The 21,281-nt window shown below is 41.9% G+C and overlaps 1 protein-coding gene across 3 annotated transcripts; it reads left to right on the plus strand.

Annotated features, from left to right (window-relative positions):
* Positions 1–2,890: 2,890 nt before the first annotated feature.
* TMEM9B (TMEM9 domain family member B) lies at positions 2,891–20,583 on the plus strand. Of its 3 annotated transcripts, none has more exons than XM_043903770.1 (5): positions 2,891–2,909; positions 7,106–7,197; positions 12,233–12,341; positions 14,773–14,907; positions 19,294–20,583. In XM_043903770.1, exons 3-5 carry the CDS (start codon positions 12,258–12,260, stop codon positions 19,447–19,449), a joined length of 375 nt encoding a protein of 124 aa, XP_043759705.1. In that variant the 5' UTR covers positions 2,891–2,909; positions 7,106–7,197; positions 12,233–12,257; the 3' UTR covers positions 19,450–20,583. The 3 variants fall into 3 exon arrangements, with proteins under 3 accessions (XP_043759705.1, XP_043759695.1, XP_043759714.1); XM_043903760.1 differs by lacking the exon at positions 2,891–2,909 and adding an exon at positions 3,399–3,633; XM_043903779.1 differs by lacking the exons at positions 2,891–2,909; positions 7,106–7,197 and adding an exon at positions 3,497–3,633.
* The last annotated feature ends 698 nt before the right edge of the window (positions 20,584–21,281 follow it).

Raw genomic sequence — 21,281 nt, forward strand, 5'->3', positions numbered from 1 at the left:
CTTCTGGGGGCGTGTGTATGTCCTGCTGTAAGCACTGGAGACAGTCCATGGAAACCATCTTATTGACTCTGTGCATGACTCCATTTGTTCTCCTGTACCGCCATGGCCTGAGAAAGGGCTGAGTAGATCAGAAAGGATGAGGTGGAGAAATAAGACTGGGGCAGCCAGAGAGCTGTGTGAGCACTGGAGGGGAAAGGGGGTGAGGGGACTGCAGACAGAGCTAGCAAAACCTTGGTCCCAAATACATCTGTCCCAGATCCATAAATTGGCACGTCTGCTTCCTAACCTTCTGACTTCCACACTTAAATTTAGAGAAGACTCTTCTCACTCTTCTGGCCATCCCCCACCAGGGCATTTTTTAGGTTTTACAAAGTGAGAGGGCCCATGCCTGGTAGGAAGGTGAACCTGGACTTTTCACTCCTTAAATGGATTCGAGTAAGGAAACCTAGTCACATGTAAGCAGGGAAAAGAGTGCATACTCACTGAGGCCAGTCTTGTCTGTAAACAGAACAACCCTGATGTGGCCTGAAGGTCTAGGAAGATCCTAGGTCAGAAGTCTCCCCTCTACTACCTCTCCTACCTCCCATGGGTTGCAAAGAGTCAGACACGAATGAGCAACTGAACTGACTGACTGATCTACTATGGTGCCCAGATCCCACATGCACTTCTTAGGGCATCTCAGCATCGCCCTCTAATGGTCAGAAGGGAAGTAGGGATTCAAGTACTGTAGGCACCTGGTTCTTGGAGACTGACCAGAGGAGCCTCTTCTATTCCTTTTTCCTTTTCCAGGTCCCCACAAACATTTATTGGTTTTTACTCTATCCCAGTCTCCAGGTACAAAGATAATAAAAACCCTTGCCCTCAAAGACTCTGCCAAGTTTGGGTGGAGGTTGGGAGTTCAGAGGCAGATATGAAAACATAATTTTTTGTAACGGATTAGGTTAGGAAATAGATCTACACAAATACAGATGGAAATGCATGTAAGTCAAGGAAGGTTTTCTAGTTGAGAAGACCTCTGACCTAAGGGGAAAGTAGGAGCTATCTAGGTATGAGCAGGGTAGAACAAGAACCAACTCCTCCACTTCCATTGTAGCACCTGGAATTATATTGTTTAGTGACATATACCCTCCCCCCCCCCCCCCCCCCCCCGCCCTACAATCCTTGGCTCTAGCTGTGCCAGTTAAACTGTCCCCCTTCTCCTTACCCAGGTCTGAGTCTTCATTCAGACTCTAGCCAGGCAACCAATCATCTTACAGTCACACTCTACTCTGGGCAGCCACATCTTACATTCTAGAACAGGTATGTCTAATATAAACATTAAATTTCCTAGTAGCTACATTTAAGAAGTAAAAATAAAAAGTGAAATTGTTTTAATGTTTTATTTAACCGAATGAATCCAAAATATTTCAACCTTAATATAAAAACATTGAGTTTACGGTTAACATGAGATATTTTAATATGTTTTTTATGTTAAGTCTTTGAAATTCAGTACATTTTTACACTTATAGCGTATGCCAATTCCAGTCAGTCACACTTCAAGTGCTCAGTCGCTACCTGGGGCTAGTGGCTACAAAGTCAGAGAGCGTACTTGCTGAGGTACTACTATGTATTCCTCTAGATCTCTGTGCCCCCAATCAGAGCCCTGAGAACAAATCTGAAGAAAGGGAAGGCCTCTGAGGTTTCAACCAAAGAGTAAAAGCACTCCTTCAGATGCCAGACCTAGACAGCTAACCCTAAACTGATCCCAAACTTGCTGATGAGACAGCTTTTAGCAATCACGAATCCACAAGTGCATCACAGTCAGACACATTTGACACTGGCCAGTAGGATACCCACTAAGAAAATCTGACAATTAAGGAAAGTGACAGGGCAGCCTGGAGGGGCCTTGGTGAAAGGTCATCTAGTCCTGCCATTCTGGTTCTGGTTGAGACTGGGCACCACTTGCCATTTGGGACTGAAAGGGTCTAAAAATACTTGGCATAATATCAGACAGCTTCTTGTGTTGGTCTAGCAGCAACAAGAATCACATGTGAGAAAAATACCCAAAACATTCAATCTATTAAAACATTTCCACAAACTAGGAAAAGACCACTTTTAAGTTTTGCTTAGAGAAAGCAAATTTGCTTAGAGAAAGCAAAATTTGAAACCCACAGATAAGAGTTCAATCTCCTAATATTAAGCCCAGAAAAAGGAAGTGTTTGGACCAAGATGTTTCAAAAACTCCGCAGAGGCTATGATGAGCCCCGGCATTCTTTCCACTATGCCCTTTCCACTACTAACTGAAAAATATTTTAATTGGAGAGACTGAAGAGTTGACTCATTGGAAAAGACCCTAATGCTGGGAAGGATTGGGGGCAGGAGGAGAAGGGGACGACAGAGGATGAGATAGCTGGATGACATCACCGACTGCACGGACATGGGTTTGGGTAGACCCCCGGAGTTGGTGATGGACAGGGAGGCCTGGCGTGCTGCGATTCATGGGGTCGCAAAGAGTCGGACACGACTGAGCGACTGAACTGAACTGAACTGTACCATCTCCAGGGTTCTCCCAAGTTATCCTTCAGGATGACCCGCTCTAGGAAAGATCGTCAGCGGTCCCCTAGTTTTGAATTAGGAGCCAGCCGCCCTGAACAGGATTGTAGCACCGTGATCCCCCATCTTCTGAAATCTTGGGCGGAGGCGGCTACTAGGGGGATTCTTTCGCCAACTCCACACCTTCCGGAGCCTGGCCTGGCCCGGCCCAGCCCCTCTGCTGTGGCCCAGTTGCTGGCGGCAGGCCGGGCCTAAGCAGTCAGCTCCCAGCGGAAGGGCAGCGAGGAGCCCCAAACGGAGGCCACACCCACGAAGGCAGCTCACAGACTGTTAGCAGCCTCCCCGGGAACGGTTTCCGGGAGGCGAGTGGGCCGCAGGTCAGTATCAAAGTGCCGGAGAGGACCCCCTCGACCCTCTAACTGCGGGTGGGCTTCCGGGGAAGGGATGGCTCGGTCAGTATCATACCTGTTCCCAAGCTTAGCACCCACCCCGCCTGCGCCGGCCGGGACGAGCCGCCTCTCAGCAATTCCTGAGGCTGGGGCTCACTCGGTCCTCCTAAGGCTGGCAACGAACGGCTCCGGCCTCGCAGGGGTCGCTCCGGTGAACCGCGGGCTTGTTGGGGATCTGACATCCGGGCGTTCTGCGGGGGGTGGGCGGGAGAGGGGGTTCTCCCTGGATGGGAGGACCTCCCAGCTCACTGGCGGTCCGCGGCCCGGCTGCTCTGTGCGGTGAAAGATATCCTAGCGCCTCGAAGCTCCGCCGAGCGTAGGTTGTGCCCGGGAGAGGCCGCCTAAGCTTCTAGGGCACGGCGCAGCCTCCCGGCCTCCGCACCGGGAACCGTTTCCGGGGCGAGTGCTGTTTGTAGCTGACCCGGCGCGGCCCGTGACGCGAGGGCCCAGACGGAAGTGCGGACGGAGGAGCCCGAGCCCGAGCCGGAGCCCGGCCGGGAGCTGGTCTCGGGGGCTCCGGCTGTGGCGACTGCTGGGCCTGGCCGCGATGGCGACCCTGTGGGCCGGCCTCCTTCGTCTCGCCTCCATGCTCAGCCTGTCCTGCCTGGCGCTGTCGGTGCTGCTGCTGGTGCAGCTGTCAGACGCCGCCAAGGTGAGTCCCGCCCAGCCTTCGCTTCAGACCGGCGCGCCTCCGCTGCCTCTGGCCTTGTCCACCTGAGCCCCACCCCAGTCCTCTGCCAGCCCTGCCAGCCCGATCCCTAGCGTCACAGCCCTGGCAGACCCCCGCCCGAAACCCTCCGGACAGCCGGATGGCACTCCCGCCCTCCAGCCGTGACAGTGGACAGCGCCCGCACCCACCCCCTCCCACCCCCGGCGCTGACACCCCACCCCGCCCCACCTGATCCAGACGGGGCCCGGACAGCATGTCCGGCTCCTTAAATTTCCCTTCCCAGCCCCGACAGGACCCACCTCCAACTTTACAGCCTTTCCAACTCTGAGAGCTTTTAACTTGAGCTTTACACTTAAGCTCTGACAGTCTACAGTCACCCTTCACCAGCCTCACGGACCACCCTCCAAAATCCCCCAAGCCCGCATGGGAAGCCCCCAGCTCACAGGTGTCTTACCTGTTAGGAACTAACTCCTCTCAACTCAACCCTGAACAGAGTCCCTTCCCACTGTGGGAACTTGCCTCTCCTGGCAGCCTTCCTCCCCACAGAAAGGACCTACAGAGTCTCTCACCAGCCTCATATCCTCACCTCACTCCCTCCAGGATCTCCTAGCCCATTTGTTGCCTTCTTTTCTTGATAATTTAGTGGGTAAGGGAGGATCCAAACCATAGGCGAGGTGAAGTTGTGGCCTTCTCCCCTGCTCCATTTCTTGGCCCTTCTCATCCCCTTGATTTCTGACGCGCATAGCAGTAAGAGGCAGGCTTGCAGCAAGCAGCTGCCAGCGGTAGCTGGAAGCCAGATCTTAGTTTCCCAGACGGGGAGCCCTAACCACTGGACCACAGGAGCCAACAGTTGCGGCTAGGATCCCTAGTATTACCTGCCTACTCAAGAACGAATGCAGGCAAGGAGGCAGAAAGTAAAGAGTAAACTAAGAAGTTTATTAAAGTACATGTGGAAAGGCTCATGGGTAAGCTCAGAGAGAATTGGGCTTTTGGGAAGTTTAAATCCTTTGTAAAGGGGCAGTTTTCCGGGTCTTCCTCTTCCCTCAGGCCAGTCACCTTGCTTTGTCGTCCCACCCCAACCCCCACCCCCAGTTAATTTGTCTCAGGACCCTCCCCTGGGTTGTGCACGCATAGCCAAGATGGATCTAAAAGTGAAGGCTTCTTGGAGGAGCAAGACTGATTGTGACCTGGAATTATCCTCTGACTTTTGATTCCAAGGAGCCTTTGTGTGCATGTGTAGTATCTCCCTTATCAGACAGGATTTTTTCCTTACTTTGTCCTTGCCATGATTATTCCCTTCAGTAAGAGACAAAGACTGGCTATTTACCCTGTTTTTGTTGGCTGTAAATTCCTCAACTGGAGCCTACCTGTATCTTATCTCAAAAAATGCAAAGAAGATGGTTGTTGTTGAGTCGCTCAGTCATGTCTGACTTTGCCACCTCATGGACTACTGCACACCAGGCTTCCCTGTCCTTCACCATCCCTTGGAGCTTACTCAAACTCATATTCATTGAGTCAGTGATGCCATCCAACCATCTCATCCTCTGTCCTCCCCTTCACTTCCTGCATTCAATCTTTCCCAGCACCAGGGTCTTTTCTAATGAGTCAGTTCTTTGCATCAGGTGGCCAAAGTATTAGAGCTTCAGCTTCAGCATCAGTCTTTCCAATGAATATTCAGGATTTATTTCCTTTAGGATTGACTAGTTTGATCTCCTTACAGTCCAAGGGACTCTCAAGAGTTCTCCAACACCACAGTTCATAAGCATCAATTCTTCGGCATTCAGCCTTCTTTATGGTCCAACTCTCACACCCATACATGACTACTGGAGAAACCATAGCTTTGACTAGACAGACCTTTGTCAGCAAAGTAATGTCTCTGCTTTTTAATACACTATCTAGGTTTGTCATAGCTTTTCTTCCAGGGAGCAAGCGTCTTTTAATTTTGTGGCTGCAGTCACCATCTGAGGAGGTGACTAATAGTAAATTTCCAACCTGGAACCCATCTATTTCCTACTTCATCTTCATGCCACTCTCTAGTCCCCTCATGGCCATACCCTCCAGACCTGCCCTGTGCTTCCTCCTTGATGAGCTAGCTCATTACTGGAGGAAACAGAAGGCATTCACATTAATATGATGGGAAAACAATGATATTTGCATTTTTTAAATTGGAGCTTTCCTCTATAATACCTTTAAATACAGGAGTTAAGAAAGATGAGTGACAAGCATATAGATGGGGAGGTTTGGTCAGGGATTCTTTTTTTTTTATTGAAATATAGTTAATTTATAATGCTGTGTTAGTTTCAAGTGTACAGCAAAATAACTCAGGTTTGTTTCCATTATAGGTTATTATAGCAGGTCCTTGTTGTTTATGTCAAGGTTTCTTTTTGAAATCTTCCCCAGTTCCCTTCAGAAACAGGGACAGCAGCAAGTCTCCTGATTTTCAAAACACTGATGGCACCTCCTGCATATCTGTCATCACTTTAAGTGGTTTATTACTGTAACCGTGTATTTGTCAGTCTTCTTTACTTGGGTGTGTCCTAATTGCGGGCAGGAACTATGTCTTAGACTTATCTGAATCCAGCTCCTTTTGCACAAATTCTGGCACAGGACAAATGCTCAGTAAGTAACTGCTGAATGAGTAAACGACTTATCAACAACTCTGCCAGACATACCACTATATATAGGAGTTCTGGGCTCGGTCCTCTGGAGACTAATGAGCCACTGCCTTCCTTCTGAAATTAGATTCCCCTTCGCTGAGAAAGCATCTCCTACTCCCTCTATTCATAAATTTAGTCACCTCTTCTTCACTTCTTCAAACTTGCTTTTTCAGTAGTTGTCCTCTCTGTCTCCCAGGGATTAGAAGCAAAGTTTCCTGGGAAGAGTATGCCAAACTGATCTCAGCTATATTGAAGCTACTTCCTTTATGTACTTCCTTTTTTTTTTTTTGTAGCTGAGTGCCTCTAAAACTTCATCCCTTCTTTAGGACTCTGGCCCAACTCACTTTAGCCATATCAGTGCCTTTATACCAAAGGGTTGGAAGGATGATGGGTAGAATTGTGACTTGTTTTGCAATTTTTAGTTTGATATTTCCTAATCCTTTGGTAATCAACATTCTTATTTGCAGGCACAGCGGTAGTCTACTGTGTCTTCCTACTGGCAGATAGATGGTGATAACATTAGCACAATTTTGTCACGTGACTGAAAATGTGATTAATAAACCACAGGTACTAGGTGTTATTTCAAAATAATTTTATGTATTATATAATTATTCATGAGCATTACCAATGGTTTTTTTTTTAAAAAACTTGTATCTCTTAAAGTTATTACAAAATTTAAATGAAGAGTTTTAGAATACTTGGCAGGGGATGCTTAACAAAATGTGTAAGTTGCAGTTTCTAAAAATATTGATGATAAGCTGTCAACAAGCTATACTAAGTTTCTGTTTTGGTTACAGAATTCTGAGGATGTCCGATGTAAATGTATCTGTCCTCCCTATAAAGATAATTCTGGGCATATTTATAATAAGAACATATCCCAAAAAGACTGGTAAGTATTCCATGTTACTGAATTACCTGTCACATTTCTTTCTTTGGTTGTCACTGTTAGCCCTGGATATTCATCCAATGTGTTGTTTTCTTTGTAAGTATTTATTTTTAAGCAAAAGTGTTGAATTCCATTTCCATTTGAAAAAGTGAGAGTAAGACCCCGAGTGCATCAAGTAAGTCTAAAGGAATGTAGCCAAAAGCCCCAGGCAGGCAGGGTTTTACATTGGGGTGGGGCTGAGTTTGTGGCATCTGAACGCCCCATAGCTACCCTTCTGTGTGCCCTTAAATTTAGGCCCTTCTTGCTTCTCAGCTGAAGGTAAGCAAGCCTCATTTATCTGAGTTATAATTTTTACAACTTGTGGGTTTTGATGCTATATTGTCAGATATAGGAGACTGTGTTTAAAAGTGTCAGAAGGCTCAGGAAGGAGTGGGAATGAGCCATAGGTATCAGAGTTTACCAGTTGGTGGGCCAGTAGGTTATAGGTATGCCAAGTCATCGACCCTTTCAGCCCTTGGTATATAATCTGGCAATGACTGGGACCCTGACTGGCTTGTCACCAGCAGTCTTCTGTGTTTACCTCAGTGAACCTTACAAATGATAGCTTTGTCTACAGGTGCCATAAAATGATTGGTAAGCAGTCATTTAAGGATAGGTGGGCTCCTTATCCTGGACTGGGACATTTTATGGTTTGCAATGGAAGATTGACAGGATAGGCACAGAAGAAAAATAGCTCCAGATGTTACCATACTGTAACATGTACCTGATTTCACAGTGAAATAGACCTAAAAGTTTGAAAGCAGAATTAAACTTATTTGGTTACACTATTCCAAGCTGACTTTGAATAAGAAAATGCAGACTTTGAGCATGTTTAGCTTTTTTGATACCATTGTCTATTCTTCCCATGAAGTTCAGTCCCTAAGTTCCCGTTTAAATTTAATCTGACATTTGGTAAGTGTGTTCTTGAGAACTTTTGTGTTCCACTTTAAATTGTCTTGTATTACACCGTGATATGACTATTCTTTTAGGTTTTATATCCACAAGTTATTTTATATGAAAAGAAAATTCAAATAAGTTACTCCTGTAAATTTCCCAAATGTATCGAGCACTTATAATCAGTGTACTTTATTATCAGTAATAGAGTATGATGCTTGTTATTTGAGTGGCAAATGAACTCACTGTTCAAGTGTTTAGCTCTAATCTTTTCATGGACTTTTTTTACTCCAGGTTCACAGAGAGCCATATGTCATTTATCCCTGGTTACTGGTGAAAATAGGGAGCTTTGAAAATAAACAGCTGAAAACAAGGCTTGCTTTGGAATTTTTCTTCCTTCTCACTTTTGCTTCCTGTCTGCAGCTTAGCCTTTTACTCTGGATAGGTTCACAGATGTCACTGAAAGTTTTTAACTGGCTTTAGAAGGGTAGGCAAGTTATGACTAATCAAGATGTTATAGTCTTCCAAGGCTTCCAGTATTTTATCTGGCTCTATATGTATGTGTATGTATGTGTGTGTGTATATATATATATAGATATATGGATATCTTATCTGACACTATATATATACACATATATATAAGTGAAAGTGTTAATAGCTCAGTCATGCCTGACTCTGCGACCCCATGGAATGTAGCCTGCCAGGCTCCTCTGTCCATGGAATTCTCCAGGCAAGAATACTGGAGGGGGTCACCATTCCCTTCTCCAGGGGATCTTCCCAATCCAGGGATCAAACCCAGGTCTCCTGCATTGCAAGCAGTTAGATTTACCACTGAGCCACCAGGGAATACCAGTATTTACCTCCTGGTAAATGTAATGTATTTACTTCCTGGTAAACATACCTATATATATATATCAAATATATATATTTACCTCCTGGCCTCCATTTTGTCCTGTTGTCAGCTTTAATTCTTCATTGACCTATATCGTGTAGCTTAAGAAAAGTCTGAGTTCTCTGGTTTGTATCGGGGTGTGATTCGAAGCTGATAATGTATATGAATCATTTTGGCACTAGGGGGAGGTGTTGCCTAGTTCCTAAAGTGGCTGAGTTCTGTATTTGGGTTCTGTATTTACAGTGACTGGCCAGACCCAAACTTCCTGTTTCCTCTCCCATCCTGCACAGCACTCAGAATCTCTTTGTTATTAACTGTATTTGTACTTCCAAAGATTGTGACTAAGGTTTCTGAAGCTGATCTAGGAAACTAAGTAGGAGAGAAATCTCATTTTCCTGAGGTTCAGAGAAATATGGGTGGGGTGAGGTGGGAGGGAACTGTTAGGTGTGATTAGCTATTCATATACCACGCTGTGACAGTTTAGATGTTGTTGGTTAATTCATGAAAGAATTAATCTCATATTTGAATAATAGTCCAGGTCACCTTAAATCATTTAAAGCAAGACAGAAATACAACTGTCCGAGGAGGCCTTTTATTCCAATCCTTTTTAGCTATTCATTTAGTCTGACCTCATGCAGCAGGTGAGCTCTCTGAGAGTTCTGGGCTACATGCCCTCCATGGTTATGAGCTAGATACCCCTGCAGTGGGATTTAGCTTCCTTTATCTATTTTATGCCTGCATCCAGCTGGATACACCCCTGGTCTTCAGAGAGCCATAAGACATTTGGAACAGATACCACACACTTGTATGGTGTAAGTTTGGGACCTTACTCTTGTTTGAAATTCTGCCAGTTGAGACTTACTTTTTCGTCATTACCTTTGTTAAAATTAAATTACCTGTTAAGGCAAACTGACGGAACTTTGATCACTTATGCCGTTTTGGGTTTTCTTTGTTCTACCACAGTTCACAGGGAACAGAACACAAAAAAGTATGTTCTGATAGGGCAAAAGGAAAGAATCACCCTGGCGCATTGGGTGCTGCCAAGAAGGTGGGTAGAGTGAGACAGACAGGATGCCTGGATGAGACAGGATGCTGTGGAAGAGTTCTTAAGGCAGCCAGAAGTGCCTAAGGGACAGGTGACGAGAGGGGCGGCAGGACAGGAGAGCTTCGCCTACCTTTGCTGAAGGGGATCAGAGTAGTGGGCTCTTAATAGCTGTGGAGAGTAAGAATTTAATTATTTCCTAGAATTGACAGACTTCTAGAAAATAAGATTTTTTTGAGTAGAATTGCTTTTTCATAAGCCATAAATAAATGGCAAATGGGGAGAAAATAAACAACATCCAACAACAAAAACATTCAGCCTTTTATTATGACTTATGTGCTATTGCCAGGTAATGTTTTCATTTTTAAATATTTTTGTTGTCCTAAACCTACTTCTCCATGTTTTTTAAATAGACTCCTTAAAAAAAGTAGTTGTTTCTTACTCTGGTGTTCGGTTTTCAGAGTTTCATAATTTACCATCTGTTAGGTGTGATTAGCCATTCATATACTACATGTGGCAGTTCAGATAATGTTAGTTGATTAGTAAAAGAGGTAATTGTGTTTGAATAATGCCCCAGATCACCTTAAATCAGTTTAGCAGTTTTACTTGCTAAATGAACAGTCTAAATATGACTTGATCTGCTAAGTAGCTTTCAGTCTCATTTGAGATTTTTAGGGGCATTTTTTAAACTATGAATAGCACTTTTGAAAAATAGCTGCTGCATATGTATCTTTACGGTTGGATCATTGAAAAAGCAAAAGAGTTCCAAAAAAACATCTACTTCTGCTTTATTGACTATGCCAAAGCCTTTGACTGTGTGGATCACAACAAACTGTGGAAAATTCTGCAAGAGATGAGAATACCAGACCACCTGACCTGCCTCCTGAGAAATCTGTGTGCAGATCAGGAAGCAACAGTTAGAACTGGACATGGAACAACAGTTCCAAATCGGTAAAGGAGTATGTCAAGGCTGTATATTGTCACCCTGCTTGTTTAACTTCTATGCAGAGTACATCGTGCAAAATGTCAGGCTGGATGAAGCACAAGCTGGAATCAAGATTGCCAGGGGAAATATCAATAACCTCAGATATGCAGATGATACCACCCTTATGGCAGAAAGCAAAGAAGACCCTCTCTGCTTTGCTAAAGAGCCTCTTGATGAAAGTGAAAGAGGAGAGTGAAAAAGTTGGCTTAAAACCCAACATTCAGAAAACTAAGTTCATGGCATCTGGTCCCATCACTTCATGGCAAATAGATGGGGGAACAATGCAAATGGTGACAGACTTTATTTTGGGGGGGCTCCAAAATCACTGCAGATGGTGACTGCAGCCATGAAATTAAAAGACGCTTGCTCCTTGGAAGAAAAGTTATGACCAACTTAGACAGCATATTAAAAAGCAGAGACATTACTTTGCCAACAAAGGTCCATCTAGTCAAAGCTTTGGTTTTTCCAGGAGTCATGTATGGATGTGAGAGTTGGACTATAAAGAAAGCTGAGCATCAAAGAATTGATGCTTTTGAACTGTGATGTTGGAGAAGACTCTTGAGAGTCCCTTGGACTGCAAGGAGATCCAACCAGTTCATTCTAAAGGAAATCAGTCCTGAATATTTATTGGAAGGACTGATGTTGAAGCTGAAACTCCAATACTTTGGCCACCTGTTGTGAAGAACTGACATTTGAGAAGACCCTGATGCTGGGAAAGATTGAAGGCGGGAGGAGAAGGGGACGACAGAGGATGAGATGGTTGGACGGCACCACCGACTCAATGAACATGGGTTTGAGTAAACTCTGGGAGTTGGTGATGGACAGGGAGGCCTGCTGTGCTGCAGTCCATGGGGTTGCAAAGAGTCAGACACGACTGAGCAACTGAACTGAACGGTTTATTAGACTGTTGTGTCTAATAAAGCCCGCCAGGCTTCTCTGTCCATGGCATTCTCCAGGCAAGAATACTGGAGTGGGTTGCCATTTCCTTCTCCATCTTAGACTGTTAGATCTTACCAAATTGCTAATATTGAGAGGAAATGATTTCACTTCCCTTACTGATTATTTGTTCCTTATGTTACTTCATTGGGTAAGCTCAGTGATTATTCTGGATTTCAGGAAAGGTTTGATCAGTGTAAGCAGAAAATCCAGCTAGGTTTAGACAGTATTTTATCTTTGTTTTTTTCAGTGATTGCCTTCATGTTGTGGATCCCATGCCTGTGCGGGGGCCTGACGTAGAAGCATACTGTCTTCGCTGTGAATGCAAATATGAAGAAAGAAGTTCTGTTACGATCAAGGTAAGAAAAGAAAAAAAATCCATCTTTTCTGCTTCTGAAACAGTTTTTGATGGTATCTAAACTGAAGCTGAAACTCCAATACTTTGGCCACCTCATGCGAAGAGTTGACTCATTGGAAAAGACATTGATGCTGGGAGGGATTGGAGGCAGGAGGAGAAGGGGACGACAGAGGATGAGATGGTTGGATGGCATCACCAGTGAACATAAATGAACACAAATGAACATAAATTTGAGTAAACTCCGGGAGTTGGTGATGGACAGGGAGGCCTGGCGTGCTGCGATTCATGGGGTCGCAAAGAGTCGGACACGACTGAGCAACTGAACTGAACTGAACTGAAACAGGAAAGAAAATGCTGGACATTGGAATTCTATTTAGTTACCTGAACTATTGCTCTTCCATCCTCTTCTCCAATACCCTCTTACCTACTTCTTCCTTATCCCCAGCCCCCACTCTGAAAGGAGTAACAAGCCTACTCTCCACCTGCCTCATTGAGATGCTTTGTAGATGAATTTGGACACCTTAGATGGGTGTGACATGTGAAATGGCACGAAGCAGGCCTGTGTGTAATAAGCATTTCCCAGAAAGACATTCCAGCTTCTCCTTGGTCCACGAATGCCAAAGATTAGTGAGAAAGCAGCATAATTAGACCTTCTTCCTGCCCTCTCAACTCTTAGAAAAAGTTATATATTTAGTGACTACACTATCCTGGAAACATCACTGCTGGATTTTAAGATTTTCTTTCTTTATCTTTTATAGGAAGTGGAATGTAGATCACTTTCATCACAGTTTGGACCTCTAATGAGTTCAATTACTTTATTATGGTAGCTAGTAGTTCTTTTTCCCAATTTTTATATGGGGTTTCCCATTTCTGTTCCCCCAAAAAAGGCTTCAAGGGAGTCTGGAATGGCCAGCTGTACCAATTACAACATTCCTGTTGTGGTTGACCATGCCAGAGAGCTTCTACTCCAGCAGGATGCCGTCCTGTCGAGAAATCATCATAAACTTTTTTATTTTTTAACAAAATTTTAATGTATAATTTGCATCCCCAAATGTCACTCATACTAAGTGTACAGTTTTATAAATTTTAGCAAATTTAAAACCATTTTTTAAAATCCAGTTTTAGAACATCCCCATTACCCACAAAAGATCCCTGATGCCCATTTATCACTGATCCCATGCCTACCTCCAGCCCTGAAATTGAAGTGAAAGTGTTGGTCCCTCAGTTGTGTCTGACTCTGCGTCTCTGTGGACTGTAGCTTGCCAGGCTCCTCTGTCCACGTGATTCTCTAGGCAGGAATACTGGAGCAGGTTCCCTTCTCCAGGGGATCTTCCCAACCTAAGGATTCAACCTGGGTCTCTTGTATTGCTGGCTGATTCTTTACCGTCTGAGCCACCAGAGAAGCCCACCCCCAGCCCTGGATAATCACTGTTCTGCTTTGTATGTCTAGATCTGGACATTTCATATAAATAGAATCAGAAAATGTGTGCTTTTCTACGACTGGTTTCTTTCACACAGCATAATGTTTTTGAGGTTTATTCATGCTATAGCATGTATCAGTACTTAATTACTTCTTATTACTGAATAGCATTCTGCTACATAAATATACCACATTTTCTTTTTCCATCCATCAGTTGATGGACATTTGGATTATTTCCAGATTTTTATTCTTAGGAATCATGCTGTTATGAATATCAGTGTATGTGCTTTGGATATATGTTTTCCTTTCGCTCAGGTAGATTCCTAAAAGAGGTAAGTTTATATTTAACTTTTTAAGAGTCTGCCAGGAAAAAAAAAAAAAAAGAGTCTGCCAGATTGTATTCTAAAACAGCTATACCGTTTTACATTCTTAACCAGCAATGTATGAGGGTTCAGTTTCTGTACACCCTCACTAACATTTGGTATTGTCTGTCTTTAACTGGAGCCGTTCTAGTGGGAGGTGTCACACTCTACTGCTTAACACCACACAAATTAAGATCTCAAGAAAATCTTGTGCCTAAAATGTATTTTTGTATGTCTGAATTGATCTAAAACAGTATGCTGCTGAAATTCATCTAAATTACATTTTCTGTTAGGGTTCCTAATGGAAAGTAGTCTTGACTGCAGTGCTGTTGAATCCAGGACACTGTATTCAGGTGAAAAAGGAAAACTGCTTTGCTAGCAGTGGTAACAATGATTAGTAGTAGGTGAAGATGGAATTTCGAAGACTTGTGAAAAGGCCCCAAAGACAAAAAAATGCTTTCTTGCCTATTTTTCTATAAATAATACTTTGGTGAAGAGCTGAGTTTGTTTCTTACGTTGGAATCTGGTTTGTATAGAAATCCTGCGTGCTTAACAGATGGGTCAGTCTTGACTATGGCTTTAGTATTATTATACAAAATTCTGATTTCTTGGCTTGAATAGAGATGTAACTTATTTTCAATTTCCCTTAGGTTACCATTATAATTTATCTCTCCATTTTGGGCCTTCTACTTCTGTACATGGTATATCTTACTCTGGTTGAGCCCATACTGAAGAGACGCCTGTTTGGACACTCACAGTTGATTCAGAGCGATGATGATGTTGGGGTAAGTTCTTAACACGCTTCACTGTTCAGAGTCAGTCTCTGCCGTCATCTGATGTAAGGTGCAGGTGAAGAGTAGTTCCATATAAATGTCCATGTGCTGGAGCACATCCTCAACCAGAGAAACTAAAGACAAGTCTAGTATTAGTGTGTCTCTTTATGAGGAAATTGCCCTGTAAAGCCGTAAATATGGTGGCTTAGACAGATGAGCCTTGGTGAGTGCTCTGTACAAGGTTTTTACTTTCTGTATCAGGGGCACAGTTTTCATCACCTTTTCCGGTTTACGTTGAGGAAAGCATCTGAGATAGTTTTCTCCCCAGGCTCCAACCTAAACTACCACCTTTTCTGTCAACATCACCAAATATTTTGAAAGGCAAAGAGGCTTTAGTGGGGGGAAGCATGAAAACCATGATATTCTTTACTTAATGAAGAACAGTATGATAACTTGCTGATGTTTTGTATTTCCTATTTTCCTCCTCCTTTAAATAATCTGTGGTCTTGAATTCTAGAGAAAAATAAAATCATCACTCCTGATTCTCTTCCTATCTTTAAAACACATTCAGATTTGTATATATAATTAATATTGTATCACTGAAAACTACTAAGAAATTGACATAGTCCATAATTTGTTATTTAGTATGTCTTTATCATTATTTGGGTTTGTTTCCAAATTTTCCACAATTTCATCATTATATATCTATATATATAATATTTTTTAGAAATTATCTTGTATTTTGGATTACCTTATTGAACTGTTTCTTCAAGTGGATAAAATTTAGTAGAGTTTCAGGAATCAATTTCAAAAGCCAAAGCCGGAGTGAACCCTTGCCAACCACAGTCAAAAGTCCTTTTACGCTGGAATAGCTTGTGGGCCCGTTGGTAAAAGATGAGAAAAGAGATCCCAACTGAATGGCTCAAGTTATAACGACAAACAGAGCCTGCTTGTTTCATGAATATCAATTATGAATACTCAACTTACTTGAGCAAGATTTCATTTTTGTTTTGTGAAGAACTTTCATAGAAACACCTCTGTTTGCCTCTTTTCCCCTTGCATCCTTTATTAATTCAACCAACACATAATGAGTAACTTTTCCATGTCAGGAAGCATTAGCGTCTCAAATACTGTTCTCATATAATTTTCATTCACATATGACATTTCCCATTGACATTTTGGGTCAGATGATTGTTGTATTCACTGTATGATATCTAGTGGCATCCCTGACCTCTACCCACTAGAAATGAGTATCACCCCTTATCCCAATCCTGACAATCAAAAATGTTCACAGACGGTGCCAGATGTTCTTGGGGGTCAAAATCACCCTCAGGTGAGAACTACTAACATATAAAAATGTTATGTGTCCAAGACCACACAAACCATTTCATATAGGCACATAGATAAAAGCTCTGGCTTATATACATTGCTTATAGCATTAAATATCAGGTTCCTGACTTTAGAAATAGACAATGTTATTGCTTCCCTGGTGGCTCAGATGGTAGAGAGTCTGTCTGCAGTGCAGGAGACCTAGGTTTGATCCCTGGGTCAGGAAGATCCCCTGGAGAAGGGACTGGCAACCCATTCCAGTATTCTTGCCTGGAGAATTCCATGGACAGAGGAGCCTGGCAGGGTATATGGTTCATGGAGTCACAAAGAGTTAGACATGACTGAGTGACTAACACTGTCACTTTCAATATTAATTTAACACAGAGAACATAAAATAAATGGACACACAGATGTGTAGATGAAAACATGTAGGAAAGGCATTTGATTGATGGGGCCTTGTGCTTAGTAACCATTTTGTTCACCAGGGACTGATCCTATGTACATGTCAACCATATAAGAACATTGTCTTTAGAGGCCTGGCTGACTTTTGGATATCTGTTAAACTGATTCTGGGTAGAGAGAGGTTTTCTAAATAGAGCAATGAATGTATGATAACAACTCTGTACAATAAGAAGTTGAATTAAAATTCCTACAATTGTTGCTAATCCAAGATGAGAGTTCTCCACTCTTTATGTTCCTTTAAACATGCTTTTGTTAAATCCTCAGTTAATTTCTGTTTTATCTTTTTCCATGTTTGTTGGGTGTAGAGCACTTTGGATCAAGTGAGAGCACAAATAGTTAAGAAGTTCACTGCAAGTTGTCACAATATTTACTGTATCATATATCCATGACACGTCATTACTATTATCAAAGCATTACATTAAAACATGTTTTGTATTTAATGTAATTTTATCCGGTATAAAAAGAGCAAATATATATAAAGGGTAAATCTCTATGTAAGTTCTCCCGGCATACATGAGCAGGAGCAGCTAGTTTAATCTTGTTCTGATAGACAGAAAATAGACCAAAAGGATTAACTGGTTTGTTTAGTCTTTTAATTTGTTTCTTAAGAAGATGTTTCTCCCCCTACCTTGAAGAGTAGATAAAAAGACTATGAAATTGAGAAGCACTCTGCTGGTAAGGCACATCCCTCTTCCCAGTCCTGTTTATGCCAAAACAAACCAACGGTAATAATGTTTTATATACAACTTCACTAAAGCGCTATGTTCGTATAGTGCCATTTTAATCTCCCTGAACAAACTCCGTATGTTGACAAGATGTGACACCAGGTCAAGGTTAAGGGAGCTAAAACTTGTGTTTGTGCTTATTTATTAGATGACCTTGGATTGGTTTACTTTTTCATGGGAAATACAGTAATCCAACAACAAAATAATCTGTCTTCCTTTTTCCTAACCTCTTTTCTTACATCTTTGAAACATTTGAACTTTATGGAATTGTTTTTATTATTTTCATTTATGAGGTTAAAAAAAAGAATAGGGTTTGTACAAGATATTCCCTAAATTAAGTGAAAAGTTGAAGCAATTTTGGTAAAGAAGGCAGGGGTAGATTCTTTATAGAAAACTCTTTGCTGTCTTTGAAATGTTGACATTATATAAATATCTTGCTATAAAAAGAAGACCAGGTGTTAAAACACTGTTTATATATAGTTCTATATATAGTTTTATATATATATATATATATGTATACATATATATATATAGTTATGCAGTTATCTACAGCTTTCCATTGACATGCCGTCTCCTGCCCTGGGTATATAACAGAGCTTTGGCAAACATGCACAAGCCAAACAATATTCTTTTCAAGAGGCCAAGTTTAAGAGCACTGACTTGTGACTTATATCCTATGTTGGAACATTTAGAAGCTTTGCTTATTCAAGTTCAGGAAAAAGAGATCAAGGGAAAAACAAACAAAAGCAATAAATTAGTACTGAATGCCTTTTGTCATTTGGGCAGCTGTGTTTATATCTTGTTCATAGATAGATTAGCATGGTGGTTTCCTGTGTAATGACGACAAACATCAGTGGTATTGGTTTATTTTGACCAGGATAGGTTGGTTTTCTACCCAGATACCTGGGTGACCCTGCAATAGTCTCTCTTCTCAGGCATCAGCTAACATGGAAGCTACTAGGTGCTCAGCAATGGAAGATTCAAGACTTTATCAAATAGAAATGCTGAAGTAATAATCCTTTACTGTCCTTAGCAGTCGAGGGTAATTGTAGCACTTGAGCTGTATCTCTGTCCATTACAGATTGGGGAAGGGGATGGAGAGAATGAAAAATTTTTAAGTGTATGTGTTGAGAGCATAAGAAGAAATTAAAACCACCCAAGATGGGACATCCTGGTGGTCCAGTGGCTAAGACTGTATTCCCAGTGCAGGGTATCTGAGTTCAATCCCTGGTCAGGGAATTAGATCCCACATGCTGTAACTAAAGATCTCACATGCTGCAAATAAGACCCGGCATAGCCAAATAAATAATAAAACAAAAGTAAGTAAAAAAAAAACAACCAAGTTAGGATCCAGTCAACTCATCTCCCAGATGAATGTGGTCCCAAGCTGGCAAGTAACAATTCTAATACATATGAGAGTCAGGATAGGATATTAAAAAGACAAGTCTTTCCTCAGTCACAGATTAGCTGGATGGTATTGAATAAAGCAAGGCAAAAAAAGCCCTACTCTCTATCTGTAACTTGTAGATGTTAACATGCAAATAGATTTTCTTTCCACAGCTCATCAAGAAAGGCTTCTCTAACATAAATGACCACTGTCTTTAGCTTGGTTCCTGTTTCTTAAGGGAAATGTCTTTGGAAATAGTGACTCATGGGAACATTGCACAAATACCTCCTCATTGCTTGTTTTATTTGAATCACCTATTTCTGTAGTTGAGTTCATCCTGCTTCTGGTGTTGAGTGCCTAAGAATGCTTGGCTGAATTAGATGGTCTGTTTAAACAGTCCAGCTGCTCCAGTCTCTGTGCCTGGATGATTGCTATTGTGCGTGTGTGTTTTACATGGATCATGCTATCTGATGTTCTCCATTCCTACACTTTCAGGATCACCAGCCTTTTGCAAATGCCCATGATGTGCTGGCCCGCTCCCGCAGTCGAGCCAACGTGCTGAATAAGGTCGAGTATGCCCAGCAGCGTTGGAAGCTTCAAGTTCAAGAGCAGAGAAAATCTGTCTTTGACCGTCATGTTGTCCTCAGCTAATTGGGAATTGAATTCACGGTGACTAGAAAGAAATGAGGCAGACAATGGGGAAAAGATTGACTGAGTTTTCCTGGGTTTTGTTTTAATGCCCTGTTGATTTCGCCAACTCTTTCTGGAAAATTCAAAACTGGAAACAAAAACACGCTTGTTGTTTTGTTTTTTCATTAACGTATTAATCAAGGCATTTTTTTAAAAGCACACACCTCAAACAGTGTCAGCCAATAAATCTTTTCCTATTTGTGACTTTTACTAATAAACATATGTCTGCCTGTAAATTATCTTGAAGTCCTTTACCTGGAAAAAGCACTCTCTTTTTTTACCACACAGTTTTGACTTGGTTTTCAAGATAATTTTCAGGTAGGGTTTTTGTGTGGTATTTTTTGTTTTTGGCAGAGGAGGGGAGGGATGTGTGGGAAGTGCTTAACATAACTTTTCTCAAGTCACCTTACTAAACAAACTTTTGGAGATAGACTTTGCCTTTTATTTTCAAGATTCATTTATATTTTGCAGTATGCCAGCCTCATCTGGGAGTTGGTGATGGACAGGGAGGCCTGGCATGCTGCAGTCCATGGGCTCGCAAAGAGTCGGACACGACTGAGTGACTGAACTGAACTGAGCCTCATCAAAGCCCCAACTTACCTATTTGAATTTTTGCACTGACTGTATTATCTAGACATCTGGTTGGCCTGTGGCTGCACTTTATGGTAAATTAGATCTGAAAATGCACGGTGGCCCTTCACAAAAAGCAGATTTTCTTTAGGTACTGTGATGTCTGATGCAATGCGCCCTAGAACAAACTGGCTGCTGGCTAGTTTAATGACTGAACATAGTCTTGGTGTGTGGTCTTTCTCATCTTCTGGTATCTTTAAGGATGAATCCTAAGGACTTGGACACTTGCAATAAAGAAAGTTTCTTTTAAACCCAAGCCTCCCTGGATGGATGACATACACATGTTTGTCAGCACCTCCAGTCAGGTTGAGAGGCAGCTGTTTGGATTCTGGTGTGTGCAGCTTTGAACTAGGACTGGAGTTCTGGTTGCCTCCCTCTGAAAGGTGTAGCAGTTACTGGATAACTGGCTTTCTTCTTCCTATGTCCTCTTTGAAATGTAACAATAAAAATAATTTTTGAAACATCTACCAGTGTATCTATCCCAACTTTTCTCTCCTCCCTCTTTTGCTGTATGATGAACTTGAAGATATAAAGACGACTTATACCCTGATGAGAGACTTGTTTTAAACAGTCTAATCAAAAAACAGTGGTACTAAATTATCTCTATGTGCGTGTGTATATGGAGAGAGAGAGAGAGAGAGAACATGGGTACTTAGATGGGTCTCTGAAAGTACACATATATTATTTGGATAAATTGAGGGATTTAAGATGCATGAAGGAGTGCTTGTTTTAAGAAATTCTTGGTAAAAATTAGTATTCAGTATTAGAAATAAATTACATTAATTTCATAAGGATGAGATTTTAGGAGCTATAAATGGAGTTTTTGGTTAGTGAAAAGCTTTCTTAAACTCCCAAATCAAACCTAAAATTATTGATTTTATTATTAATATTAAAAGATGTAAGTTTAACTACAACCAAGTGAGATTTAATCCAGTTTTGCAAGACTTTGAACATTTGAAAATTAATGAAATCCACCACATCAACAGACTAAAGAAGAAAAATGACATGATCTTATCAGTAGATTCAGAAACAGCATTTGACAAAATCCAACACCCATTCATGACAAAAACTCTAAATAAACTAGAAATCGAGGAGAACAAGATAAGGATGTTCTTTCTTACTACTCATTTTCAACATCATACTGTAAATCCTAGCTAATGCAA

Source organism: Cervus elaphus, chromosome 1 (genome assembly GCF_910594005.1).
Source record: "Cervus elaphus chromosome 1, mCerEla1.1, whole genome shotgun sequence".
Classification (NCBI taxonomy): domain Eukaryota; kingdom Metazoa; phylum Chordata; class Mammalia; order Artiodactyla; family Cervidae; genus Cervus; species Cervus elaphus.

Bases quoted from the DNA above. Each gene is read 5' to 3' on its own strand.
- TMEM9B (XM_043903760.1), top strand. From the start codon at position 3,529: ATGGCGACCCTGTGGGCCGGCCTCCTTCGTCTCGCCTCCATGCTCAGC. The intron at 7,198-12,232 runs GTAAGTATTCCA...TGTTTTTTTCAG, and splicing joins AACATATCCCAAAAAGACTG to TGATTGCCTTCATGTTGTGG. The intron at 12,342-14,772 runs GTAAGAAAAGAA...AATTTCCCTTAG, and splicing joins GAAGTTCTGTTACGATCAAG to GTTACCATTATAATTTATCT.